This window comes from Sebastes umbrosus, chromosome 8 (assembly GCF_015220745.1).
Source record: "Sebastes umbrosus isolate fSebUmb1 chromosome 8, fSebUmb1.pri, whole genome shotgun sequence".
In the NCBI taxonomy this organism is placed as follows: Eukaryota; Metazoa; Chordata; class Actinopteri; order Perciformes; family Sebastidae; genus Sebastes; species Sebastes umbrosus.
Window position 1 is genome coordinate 24,242,921 of NC_051276.1, and position 13,925 is coordinate 24,256,845.

The 13,925-nt window shown below is 37.8% G+C and overlaps 2 protein-coding genes across 2 annotated transcripts; both read left to right on the top strand.

The window, feature by feature from the left end:
- The first annotated feature begins 672 nt into the window (after window positions 1-672).
- On the top strand, window positions 673-8,585 carry kctd9a (potassium channel tetramerization domain containing 9a). The gene is made up of 12 exons (XM_037778365.1): window positions 673-854; window positions 1,171-1,292; window positions 1,972-2,015; window positions 2,538-2,634; window positions 4,284-4,342; window positions 4,444-4,572; window positions 4,677-4,744; window positions 4,841-4,936; window positions 5,027-5,176; window positions 5,980-6,085; window positions 6,167-6,300; window positions 6,998-8,585. Exons 1-12 carry the CDS (start codon window positions 807-809, stop codon window positions 7,112-7,114), a joined length of 1,170 nt encoding a protein of 389 aa, XP_037634293.1. The 5' UTR covers window positions 673-806; the 3' UTR covers window positions 7,115-8,585.
- An 827-nt stretch (window positions 8,586-9,412) lies between these two features.
- LOC119493219 (progonadoliberin-1-like) lies at window positions 9,413-11,394 on the top strand. Its single transcript, XM_037778370.1, has 4 exons — window positions 9,413-9,835; window positions 10,333-10,474; window positions 11,038-11,136; window positions 11,307-11,394. Exons 1-4 carry the CDS (start codon window positions 9,825-9,827, stop codon window positions 11,352-11,354), a joined length of 300 nt encoding a protein of 99 aa, XP_037634298.1. The 5' UTR covers window positions 9,413-9,824; the 3' UTR covers window positions 11,355-11,394.
- The last annotated feature ends 2,531 nt before the right edge of the window (window positions 11,395-13,925 follow it).

Here is a 13,925-nt window from a genome sequence, read left to right on the forward strand (position 1 = left end):
CATACACTTCGCCTCCCACACAGAGACAGGTCCAGCCTTCTTCCCACCCCTAGAGGTAAAGTTACAGAAAAAATAACATAAAAATATATATTTTAAATAATTTAATTAATTAGTTAGAATTAAAAGTAATAAGTACTACAGTAGTATAGTTCATGGTGGTAAGGTAGAAACCTTAAATTAATTAATTAATTAATCAATCAATCAATTAATTAATTAATTAATTAATCAATCAATCAATTAATTAATTAATTAAATAAATGTTGAAAAAAAAGCACGTAGAAAATAATAATTAATAATAAGTAAATACCCTAGAAAGGTTAAGAAGATTCTATATAAAGTAAGTGATCCATGGATCCCATATCCTATAGAAAAGCTGTGGGCTACCTCTTATAGCATAGGTTATTTTTTCCAAGGGAGCACATGAATTGACCTCATTAATCTGTATATATAATATATATATATATATTATATATATGTATATATATATATAAATATATTATATGCACACACAAAAAAGTAATCACATTTAAAGACAAATTCGTTACCACCCATCTTGTCAAATATAAATTATTATGAGGGAATAATAAAAGATATTGAACTACCATATATACCCAGGCTGCTGGGAGTATTTTACTGTTTTTTCCGCTAGCTCCTGAAGGCATCGTGTGTCTCGTGTTGTTGTCTGACGCAGCTCCTGAAGCTAAACCAGCTTCAATCAGCCAGCTCAAAGCTTCACAGCTGGCAACAAAACGACACGTTTACTGTTGAAATTGTACTAAAGCACTTAAAACCAAAGCGCCTAAAGAATGAGAAGAGTTACCCTGTTTGTTAACGGGACATCTAAGAATGGCAAGGTTGGTAATAATGACTATAAAGGTTGTTTTAGTTGAGGATCTGGGGCCGCAGAATGACTGGTGGCTTTTTCCACTGTTAACATACGTGTTTCATTATAGCTGCAAACTAATAACACTGTAACCTACCTATGTATTAACAATATATATGAAGTCAAGGTCATTTAGTCTTTAAGATAAACATAACTGTTTATATATAAATGCAAGTCCATTTAACCTAACTGAAACTGAAACTCATTAATCTTGTATTAGGCAGGATTAAAGTGACCTATTTCCACTTTAATCCCAAACAACTCACTGATTTTTCTTTCTTTTCTAGGTTGTAGCAGTGTATGGGACTTTGTCTGACTTATTATCAGTAGCAAGCAATAAGTTAGGAATCAAAGCTGCCTCTTTATACAATGGAAAGGGTGGTCTCATAGATGACATTGCCCTTATAAGGTAAGCTCACTATAATACAAAATAATAATAGTTATAATAATAATATAATTATTATTATTGTTATTATTATTATTATAATCTTTATTATTATTATTATATTTATTATTATTATTATTATCCCTCCTGTTGTCTTCCCGTCAACCATGCAACTTTTGTCTTTTGTCTGGTTTGACTGTTTTTAAAGCATACATTATAAATTATCACCCAATTCTGTATAACATCTTTTTGGCCAACTTCATTCCAACTCATTACCACAAGTTTTACACTTTTTTTGGGGAATTCATGGTCAATAAACCTAATTTATATGAAATTAAACCTAATTTTTTTAGGAAAAAATGCCGAAATTATGAATTATTTGGACTATACACAAAATTGGAGGAATAATGTTGATGGATTATCACAGACCGGTATATGTCAAAGTTTAGTCAGAATATTACAAATATTATAATATTAAAAAAAAATGTTTAATGACAGTGTGACAGTGTGTTTTTTGCAAAGACCATATAAGGGAACCATCCATGTAATTTTGAGGAAATTAGGTGAAAGACATCCATATTTATGATATAATGAGGTTTGAAAACCGGTCAAATTTGACCCGAAGACAACAGGAGGGTTATAATAATAATAATGAATATCATTATGAGCAACTTAATGTGACCTGTCTGTGTTTTTGTTACAGAGATGACGACGTGTTGTATGTGTCAGAAGGAGATCCATTTATTGGTGAGTGCTGCTGTGATTCTCATCCACTGCCAGTTATTTTTTTGTTTTTTTTATACTCTTTTTTTATTTGTGAACAAACAACATGAGGTCATCATGGGTGTTACAATGTCAGATCTCAGTACATTTTTGTAAATACATCTTAATATACAATGTCACACTTCAATCAACGGTGTAAATTAATCACACAATCCATTTTTTCCCAGTACTCAATACTTTTTTTTCCCAATTTAAGCCTTAAAATAAATGTGAGGCTTTCCATACAATATGTTTCATTTACAATACCCCGCCATTGGTCTAATGTTGGAGGATCAGTCTGCATCCACTTTCGAGTTATGGCTTTCTTACTACTTGCCAAGAGAATCTTTATTAAATATTTATCTTTGTGTAAAACAATTTTTGGTATTTTTCCCATATATGGTGTAATGAATGAGTACTTTAACTTTATTCCCGTCCACTGTCAGTTTTAAGTGTGAATATGGCTCACAAACACTTTTTCCTCTCTCTTTTTTTTATATATCACAGACCCTCAAAATGAAGCCAAGATTGCATCTGATCAGCATGGAGCACACAGTGACTGGCTGACCCTTAATATTGGTGGTCGTCCCTTCACCACCACCAGGTATCTGTGTTCTTAAAGGTCCCATATCGTGCTCATTTTCAGGTTCATACTTGTGTTTTGTGTTTCTACTAGAACATGTTTTCATGCTGTAATGTTCATAAAACCTTTTATTTTCCTCGTACAGTCTGTTTGAATATATCTGTATTTACACTCTGTCTGAAACGCTCCGTTTTAGTGCATTTCAACGGAACTGTAACAGACTTGCGTTGCTAGGCAACAGTTTGGGTCCATCTTTACTTCCTGTCAGCTGATGTTATTTAGATACACTACAACAGGAAATAAACTGGGACACATTTAGAATGTTTATGTTTAAAAATGTGAAATGGTCTAAATATTGTATATTTGTGACATCACAAATGGACTCAAATCCTAACGGCTTGTTTCAAACGCACAATTTCTGAATACGGGCTGTGTGTATTTCTCCGTATATTGAGCGTTTTGATAGTTTAACAGTATTTATAAAGCACTTAAACCTGCGTTATAATATAAAAGACATGAAAATCACACTTTTTACAATATGGGACCTTTAAAGGGGAACAACACCTAAATTAAGAATTTCAGTATCTTATTTCCACTGTCTCGGAGAGTTCAATCAATATTTGTGAACGTGAGCTCCTCTCTCTCTCAAAACCAGAAACCAGAGGAGTAAGTCTCAAACTTGTGATGTCATAGGATGTAAAGTCTGGAGCTGCTCTGTAGACAATGAATGGGAGACTGATTCTTTGGACCCACAGGATGATTTGTTTTGTTTTTTTTATACCCAAATGAGCTTTATTCCATCGTAGTGTTGTCAGCTGTGAAATAGAAAATGTTCCCATATACTCAGAACATTCCCCTGAGTGCTCTCAGTGTCATCTGTAACATCTCTCCCCATTCATTGTCTATGGAGCGGCTCCACACATTAAACTCGATGACATCAAAAGTTTGAGTTTTAGCACTCTAGTTTTTAGTTTTGGGAGAGAGTTATTCATATTTAATAATATTTTTTGGACTGTCTTAGACCATAGGAATAACGTAGGAAAATGGGTGTATGTAACGGGAGGTCTTCCTTCTGTTAGCTTCCTCTATACACAGTTCATGATGGCCCGTTAACTTTGTTTTGTACCGCTGATAGCAGTGGCAGCCAACAGTCTCTGCGTTGTGTTTGATTGTAGACCAACGGCTGACGGGTTTACGTTACACTCCAATGAACCAAGTCGAGTCAAGATGGATTGATTTGCTTGAAAGCATCCGTTCACCTGGGAGATACAAGCCCGGTCTGACTTGTTCCCCTAGTGACGAGCTTTTATAGCTCCATCGTTACCATGGATACTGGAGTATTAAATATTAAATATAAAATAACCACATAAAAATATGAAAATAACACAAATGTGTACACCTAACGATAATCAAATAAAGGTAAAATTACTAAAAAAAATGAATAGTAACAACAGTAACAATTTATTAAAGCTGAAATTGTGTATCTAACGTAACATGCAAGAGGTATATGTTACACATCGTTCCCCTTTAAGGCTATTTTCACAAGTAATAAACACATCATAAAAGACTTGTTATTGCTATACCACAGTGTATATTTTTGTGTTTCTCTGTTGAGAGTTAAATTTCCATTCATTGTTTTCTTTGTATGAATGTGTCTGTTTTGTGTTCAGGAGCACGTTGGTCAGCAAGGAGCCAGAGAGTATGCTTGCTCACATGTTTCGAGAGAAAGGTAAGTTAAGGCTCTAAAGCAGACTAGCCAATCGGTAAACGTTTAATTTTTTGTTTTACGTTGTTTCGAATGTGCTTTATCAACCTCTGCGTTTGCTCCAGATGTGTGGGGGAACAAGCAGGACAAAACCGGGGCTTACCTAATCGACCGCAGCCCTGAATACTTTGAGCCAATACTCAACTACCTGAGACACGGTCAGCTCATTATCAATGAAGGCATAAATATACGAGGTAAGCTTCCTGACGAACCCTAAACGATGGCGTCTACCTGAATCACCCCGAGGAGGGTCATTAAATAACATTTTTGGATCAAATTTGTCCTAAATGTCTTCCAGGTGTCCTCGAGGAGGCTCGGTTCTTTGGAATCGAGCAACTTGCTGAACAGCTGGAAGTAGCAATCAAGGTAATATGACATGTGGAAGGTAAATAGTTTCAGTTTGTAAAAGCGATCTCTCCCTTGAATGCACCGTGACTAACCGCATGCTTACTTTCAAAACAGAACACAAAGCCACCAGAGGACCACTCTCCCCTCTCCCGCAAGGAGTTTGTCCGTTTTCTTCTGGCAACACCAACCAAATCAGAGCTCCGCTGTCAGGTACAGCTAAATGAAAAATGATTTAATTCACCTCATCATGTCACCATATCAAGTTAATCTTTGACACCATTACTCTCGCTGTTTTTTTAGGGTCTTAATTTCAGCGGCGCTGATCTGTCCCGACTTGATTTGCGCTACATCAATTTCAAGATGGCTAATCTCAGCCGCTGCAATCTGACACACGCCAACCTGTGCTGTTCCAATCTGGAGCGGGCGGATCTTTCTGGAGCCAATCTGGACGTGAGAATGAAAACTCTTCTCTTGTCAGCACTAAATGATCCACGTGCACATTCAGTATCAGCAGACACACGCGTACGCCTCGTTTCCACAGGGTTTTGTTTTGTAGTCAGTAAATCAGTATAGTATATGGATTACGACCCTTAACGTTCAACGCAAGGAAATGCGTCTCTTTACAGATAGAAACACCACCACAGATATGGGAGAGAAGTTACTACATAGATATAAAACAGTATTTTTATACTGTACTGTTTATACGGTCTGTCTGTTATCTGCCGCAAAAGTCACATTTTTTCAACACTCAAGGCAAATTACGGACCGAAAAAAACAACAAAAGGAGGAGTTTTGCAAACACATCGGAGATCATGGAGGTTCACATAGGAATGAATGAACCTTTGAATGAATGAACCGGTTGACTCACATGCGTACACAGAGCTATGTGGAAACGAGGCGTAAGTGCAGAGTGTTCTCAAAAATCTCACTGTGGGAAAGCGAACATTTCCTTCTGTCAAAGTTGTGTCATTTTTTGGTAATATTTTTAATTGTTGGCCTTCCTGCTGGTGAACAGTGGACTTGTTTTTTGGCCATTTCACACCTGCTGCCCCCTCAGTTGTGTGGAGGAAGGGCCCTTCTGTTCTTAAACATGTTTGCCAACGGCACACACCTCCTCTCACATTCACCTCATTAAAAGAACAATAAGCAGACTCTTCTTTCCTCAGTCTGGTGACATTACATACATATATTGTAGGCTGTAACTCAACATGAACTTACAAGAACATAATGAATGCTTTTGTTGTCTTTTGAAGGGTGCTAACTTACAAGGGGTGAAGATGCTCTGTTCCAATGCAGAGGGAGCTTCTCTCAAAGGATGCAATTTTGAAGATCCATCTGGACTGAAGGCCAACCTGGAAGGTAATCCATCACAACTCTTAAACTAAATAGAGGCAGTTTAACATTTACAGTCATGTTTTAACCAAATGTTTTCGTAATCAGGTGCTAACCTGAAAGGAGTTGACATGGAAGGAAGCCAAATGACCGGCGTCAACCTGCGTGTGGCCACTCTGAAAAATGCAAAGCTGAAGAACTGTAACCTGCGGGGAGCCACTTTAGCAGGAACTGATCTGGAGGTGAGTCAGGGCCATCAGACGGGATTATCTCTGAAAACACTCATGTTGACTCAGCTGGCAATCTTATTTACAGCAAAGGTAGATAAACAAGCAGTTAATACAATGGGCACATCGAATTCAATCTTTTTTATCTTCGAAATTGAATGTTTTTTTCTGCCGTAGGTTTGTTTGTGATTGAGACTGATTTTGCAAGTAAATAAAATTGTTGGAGATTTCAATTTGATTTTGCCAGACTGTAAGATTAGCACGTTTTTGGGTGGACTTTTCCTTGTGCTCAAAGTAGAGGACTAGCTTTGTGAACATGAAGTGTGCATGTGGTAATCAATGTATATAGCAAATCAGGAGGCTTACAAAACGTAACAGGACGCCGCGCAAAAAGTTCACTTCGCGCTTGGTGTGAACGTAACGTTAAGACTATTGGTCGGACAAAACAAACAATTTAAATATGTAAATTCACGCTTTGGGAAATTGTTCATTATTTTTGAGTATTTCATCGACTAAAATGATTAATACAAATAAATTACAGGCAGATTTATTAATAATGATAATAATCGTCACCAGGTGTGTGTATGTTTTCCAACCTGCTCCTGTAAAACATTTATAATACATCACAGTTCTCCAGTTCCATTGCAGGTTTTTCACCCGACTCATTTATTCCTCCCGTTCTACTGTTTTGTCTCTGCTGCCCTTTTTGCAGAACTGCGACCTGTCCGGCTGTGATCTACAAGAAGCCAACCTGAGGGGGTCCAATGTGAAAGGAGCCATTTTTGAAGAGATGCTGACCCCTCTGCACATGTCGCAGAGTGTCAGATAACTCACACCGGTGTCCAGCGTGGGGTCACAGCTGGCTCCTTTATTGCTCTTTCCCTCCGGCCTCTCCCACAATATATTCCCCTACTTTCAATCTCTCAGTACCTGTCTGTAGCACAGGTAGTTATATGCACATCCCTGGCATTCCACCTATATTATGTTAGCTTTAAATATCTTGCACTAGAATTTATTCAGGGTTGTCTATGTATGTTTGTATGTATGGTAGGATGTTTTTAAATGTTCAGCTGCATATATCACCAAAACAAAATAATGTTCCTCGTGTATGTAGACGTGTGTCTGGATGCAATCCAACGACTATACTCATTTAATGTTCTACATAATTTATATCCACTTCATATTACTTGACGTGTTAATGGGAGTCAAAATCAGATTATCTGTGTCCAGTCAAGCTCAGAGCCCTGAGCTTCACTGAATGCTGCTGTAGCAAAAAATAGAAGGTGTCACTTACCAATAACTGTGTCATATATTACACTTTTAAGTATGTAACTTAATTTTTGCTGGATTCAACATATGATAAAGGAAGCAATGCAAGCCAAAGCCATAACGATAGCACAGTCTAAAAGGCTAAAAGTGCTGTTAGTGCACCGTGAAACTATGCGACACAGCTTGGGTATGCAATACATGATTAATAGCTGTGAGGTTTCTCCTTTCCTACTTTTAAATGTTGTGCTCTTAAAAAGCTTCCCTTTGTTTTGCGCTCTGTAAATCTACCTCTTTTTTTTTTAAATCTGGTGTGCGAGTGAACCACAATTGCATGCATTTGACTGTGGCACTGCTTATTGTATTGTTTATGTACGACATTCATTATTCTTCAGTTTCTTATTCGGAGAAAAATTGGTTTGCTAAGCCATTTTCACATGTTGTCAAAGTGAGTTTGCCTGGAAACATGCTCCATGTATCGATGTATATCACTTAATCATGCTTCAAAACTTATTTGCACAAGTATATGTTAACTTGTAACATGTTATACCTTTTCACCAAAATGTTTGGTGCTTGTAATCTTTAATGTAAATCAAATCCAGTGTTTCCAAAAAAAAAAAAAAGCATCATTAGAGTAGGCAGGTGTTTTGTCAAGGATCTCACTTCAGTTACTGGACAGTGTCCGTTTGCATGTGTGAAGAGCTATACTCGTCTTCGACTGGTGAAGTTTCTCTTGCTGTAGCTCAAAGCTGCTCTGATGCAATACTATTCACTCAGTTCAAGAGTAGGTACCCGGCCTGTGAGAATGAATCATGAAGGCAATCATATTGTGTATTTCACCTGGAGCGTGAAAATCAATGGAAGAGCTATGGTTATTTATTTTAATACATCTCGCTGAATGCAATATGGGGCAATGGTTGATTTGTGTTTGAGACAGGGAGCGGTGTAGGTCTCCCTATCTATGATTATTGCACTCGACCGTGGAAATATATTTCCATGAATGACTGTTATAAATAAACTGCTATGAAGAAGAAGAAAAACTTTTTGTCATCTGATTTTTAATTATTTATAGTGCCTCAGTTTTGAATGAAAGATTGATTTGTACATTAAAACTATGGCAAGGACTGTCAAAGTTCACGCAATAATCGATCGAATCAATAAATCAGCCTGTAATTATTTTGATTAATCATTTTAGTCTATGAAACGCACGGAAATAGTGAACAATTTCCAAAAGCGTAAATTCACATATTTAGATTGCTCGGTCTGTCCAACCAACAGTCTAAGACCCAAAGATATTCACTCTACAGTAGGGCTGTCAAAGTTAATGTGATAATAACGCCTTAACGCAAATTTGTTTTAACGCCACTAATTACTTTAACGCATTAGCGAATTCATTGGTACCGATCATGTCATGCGAGCTCGTTGAGAAGGAGGTTAAATAACGCTACAAACTTACGCTAAATTTTGTTGAGTAAAAACTGGCATGGCCATTTTCAAAGGGGTCCCTTGACCTCTGACCTCCAGATATGTGAATGAAAATGGGTTCTATGGGTACCTACGAGTCTCCCCTTTACAGACATGCCCACTTTATGATAATCACATGCAGTTTGGGGCAAGTCATAGTCAAGTCAGCACACTGACACACTGACAGCTGTTGTTGCCTGTTGGGCTTGAGTTTGCCATGTTATGATCTGAGCATATTTTTTATGTTAAATGCAGTACCTGTGAGGGTTTCTGGACAATATTTGTCATTGTTTTGTGTTGTTAATTGATTTCCAATAATAAATATATACATACATTTGCATAAAGCAAGCATATTTGCCCACTCCCATGTTGATAAGAGTATTAAATACTTGACAAATCCCCCTTTAAGGTACATTTTGAACAGATAAAAAATGTGTGATTAATTTGTGATTAATCACGATTAACTATGGACAATCATGCGATTAATCGCGACTAAATATTTTAATCAATTGACAGCCCTAATTGTGACATAAAAGTGCCAGACAGGTCAAGAGCTGGAAATTGTCATCCCATGTAACTTGTTCTTTTTGTGGAAGGGCAAAAATCACACAGCATGTGTAATCTTGTAAACAGCTCTGTAGGTCGCCGATAAGTGCTGCTTAAACCCACTTTGTGACCCCCTGTAGTGAAGTGTCGGGTTAAAAGGAAGGGAAGCAGCAAAGGCTTATATAAACCTTGGAAAATACAGTGTGCAGCAGGATTCAGAAAAAACGACAGACAAGAACAAATCAGAGGAGCCTGTCTGCCGTATGCACAGCAGGTAAGAGATTCAGAGTGGGCTACTGATTGTAAATCTGGGAAGTGTTAATTATGACCGATAACTATGTCAGTGTTTGGGGTACTAACGACATTTTTTAAAAAGTACAAGTAACATGCTTATATGTAGGGCTGTCCCGAATACCATTGTTCGGGCTTCGAAGCTTGGGTGAGAAATTTTCGATGGTTTCCGAAGCTTTGGGACAGTGCTGCTGCCGCACTACTCAACACACACCCACCTCTACACAAAACAAACAGCAATATCAGACTGAGAATAACTAATAATAATTCATGGTGAATATGGATAATGTTCAGGGATTATTCCTTATTTCATGAGCTATTTTGGGATTTCTACATAATTAATACATACTTAAATATATATAAAAAAACAAAGCATTCAAATACTGATTTGGAGGTCGATTACCATGGCAATGGTCGAAGCTTCGAAGTATTCTGGTCTGGCCTACTTATATGTACCATATGAAGCTTTTTTCTCCCCAGAATGTCTACAAAAGCATTGGCACTGTGGCTGCTACTTGTGGGGGCGGTATTGCCACATGGCCGCTGTCAGCACTGGTCATATGGACTGAACCCAGGAGGGAAGAGGGATCTGGACAGCCTTTCAGACACGCTGGGCAATGTTGTAAGTATTTATCATTCTCACGGCTCCTCACACTTTTCCTCAGTATTGGTTGTCCCTCTTTCCTATTCTCCTTTTGCATATATTCATTGCGATTAGGGCTGTCAAATTTAATGCGATAATGCATTAAGCGGGCTCAGTTTTAAAGCTGTAGTGAAGACACTGGTATTATATGAAAGTAAACCTAAGGGATCTATTGGTACCAATCATGTCATACTAGCTTGTCGCGAAGAATGCTAAATAACGCTGCAAACTTACGCTAAATTTATTTATGTTAAATGCAGTGCATGTGAGGGTTTCTGGACAATATTTGTCATTGTTTTATGTTGTTAATCGATTTCCAATAATAAATATATACATACATTTGTATAAAGCAAGCATATTTGCCCACTCCCATGTTGATAAGAGTATTAAATACTTGACAAATCTCCCTTTAAGGTACATTTTGAACAGATAAAAAAATGTGTGATTAATTGCGATTAACTATGGACAATCCTGCGATTAATCGCAATTGAATATTTTAATGGATTGACAGCCCAAATTGTGATGTTTTCTTTCTTCAACAGCTAGTTGAGGGATTTCCACACGTGGACGCACCCTGCAGTGTTTTGGGTTGTGCAGAGGAATCACCTTTTGCCAACATTTACAGAGCAAAAGGATTTTTTGTAAGTTTTGCTAATTTGCAATTCTGTGTTTAATATTTTTTCGGTTGATGCATCTATCATCTATAACCTCATTTTATTTTTATTTAATGTTTATTTAATCAGGCAGCCTCATTGAGGTTAAGATCTCTGTTCTGATAAAGTTTGAGGTTTAATCTCTTTTTCTCTTTTAGGGCAGTGTCACTGACAGAGAAAAAGGACACAGAACATATAAAAAATGATGATTATTTGATTCTACAATAAATATTTGATTAGCATATCATGATCGTTGTGGTTATTGCTTGACACAAATCCGAAATACATGCTACAGACTCTTCTACTTTACTAATAGTTTTCTGCTCTACCTCTAAATATCTCTGAGACCTTCGTCTGGTCAGCTCACATTACTGCAAAAAATCTAAATGAAATGGAATCGTGGATTTGTAGAATCATGACACCCCTATAATCGAGTGAAGCTTAAGTAGAGGAAATGTAGGAGATGAAAGATAGGTGGTTGAGGAAGCGAGGTGAGGATGGATGGATGATTAAGGGAGATAAAAGATGAAAAGAGTAGATGGGTAAAGGATAGAGGAAAGTTAGATGTGTAAGGGAGGGAGATGAAAGAGTGAGGATAGATAGGTCACAGAAGAAGGATGAAGGAGAGGAATGGTGAAGGAGGTGAAGGAAGTGAAGGAGGGAGATGAAGGAAAACAATGAGTAAACAAAAATCATTCTTTCCTGCTCTCCCGTTGAAGTCAGTCATGGGTAGAGTTGCTGTCCTTGCCATCACTGTCTGCCTTTGACTTCTTTCTGAGGATCCAGAATCTCCTTTCCCTCTTCATTTTGAGGCGAGCTTTTGGGAAAAAGGTGGACACCTTGCTCCATCAGGTGTCTGACCTCCTGAGATGTGTCCATCCCCCAATGCAAGCCCTCTATGACCCTCCTCCATCTCTTAACATACTGCTTCAGACGTCAGCCTTCTGTTGTTTCCTTCAGCTAACAGAAGGCCTTGTTTGCATGCACCTCCATGTCTGCAGCTGACACATACAGTATGGATGTAGCCTTCATTCTGAATAGCATCACTATCCCGCACTCTCCTAAACACATAAAAGAAAGAAATATACATCAAGTGTTCAGCTACAAGTACAATCACACAGTGACAGTAAATACATTGCAGCCTTGTACATCTGTTGTCAAGTGGATTGAAAGGTCTGGACCCAGGCAATCACAGGAAGTCAGAGAAAGTCATCCATACCCTTAAGTATAAAGCAGTGTTCACATTGTGGAGGAACCAAGGCATGTTAACATGTCTTTTAGAGTAGCTTTAAAGGTCCCATATTGTAAAAAGTGAGATTTTCAGGTCTTTTACATTATAAAGCAGGTTTAAGTGCTATATAAATACTGTTGAACTATTGAAACGCTCAATATACGGAGAAATACACACAGCCCGTATTCAGAAATTGTGCGTTTGAAACAAGCCGTTAGGATTTCTGTCCATTTGTGATGTCACAAATATACAATATTTAGAGCATTACACATAAACATTCTAAATGTGTCCCAGTTTATTTCCTGTTGAAGTGTATGTAAATAACATCAGCTGACAGGAAGTAAACATGGACCCAAACTGTTGCCTAGCAACTCAATTCCGTTGCAATTCCGTTGAAATGCACTAAAACGGAGCGTTTCAGACAGAGGGTGAATACAGGTATATTCAGGCAGACAGTATGAGGAAAATAAAGTTGTTTTTTTTTAACATTGCAGCATGTAAACATGTTCTGGTAGAAACGCAAAATACAACTATGAACTTGAAAATGAGCAAGATATGGGACCTTTAAACAATATTAGCTCCAGTTTGATAAGTACTTAAAGGCCCTGTGCACCCACAAAGGCGTCTTCACTTAATTATTCTTGATTAGACCTCTGCTCAGGTTGAATAAAATGAAATTGCATGAGGTCACCAGACTCCATTAATTATAAAGGTGCAGTTTTTCCCGCTCTAAGAGGTGAAACAAAGCTAACAGGAGAGTGAGGGAGATGTCTATCAATAACTAGCTTGTGCTTTTAATAGGCCTTTTTCCACAGAACACATTTGACATGCCACAGTAAGAAAAGCATAGGTGGTGAAAATATCCAGATTATTTACATAGTAAAAGTAGCAATACCACAATATAAAAATACTTAATTAGAAGTATATAAAAGTCCTGTATTAATTAAAAATGGTTAAATCTATGTTAAACTGTAGTACCATTTTTGTACAATTCCCAGTGGCGACGTAGAAAACGTCCAAACTAGTCCCAGTGGCGATGAAGAAGGGAAATGGCAAGTCTCCCAGAGATGTGACCGTGTTTGTCCAGTCACACGATGCGCGGTCTGTTGCTCTGCGCGGGCTTCCAACTCCATACTACACAGTAGGCTACCTCGACGAAAACTTAGCCGTATAACACAAAAGAGTTAGCTACTACTCATGGATACACTAAATGTTACACTACGCTTACTTTTACAGCTAGTCCCCACATTAACAGGGAGATCACACCCTAGCGGTTTTTAGAAGACTTTTCTGCCTAGTCCCGCCATATTGTGCTGTGATTGGCTACATGGACGCCGCATTGGCCTCTGGATCGTACGATCGTACGTCAACGAGGGCGCCGTATTGGACTGGGCAAGAGTGGCCTGTAAACAAATACAAGTGAATGGGGGAGCTGCCATATTTCTGTCTAAAAAGCAAAATAGTGTCTACATTTCTCAACCGATTTCAATGAATATTCAAGGGTTTATGTTCCAAGCAGAGTAATGTTAAGTTAATGTGAAGACAA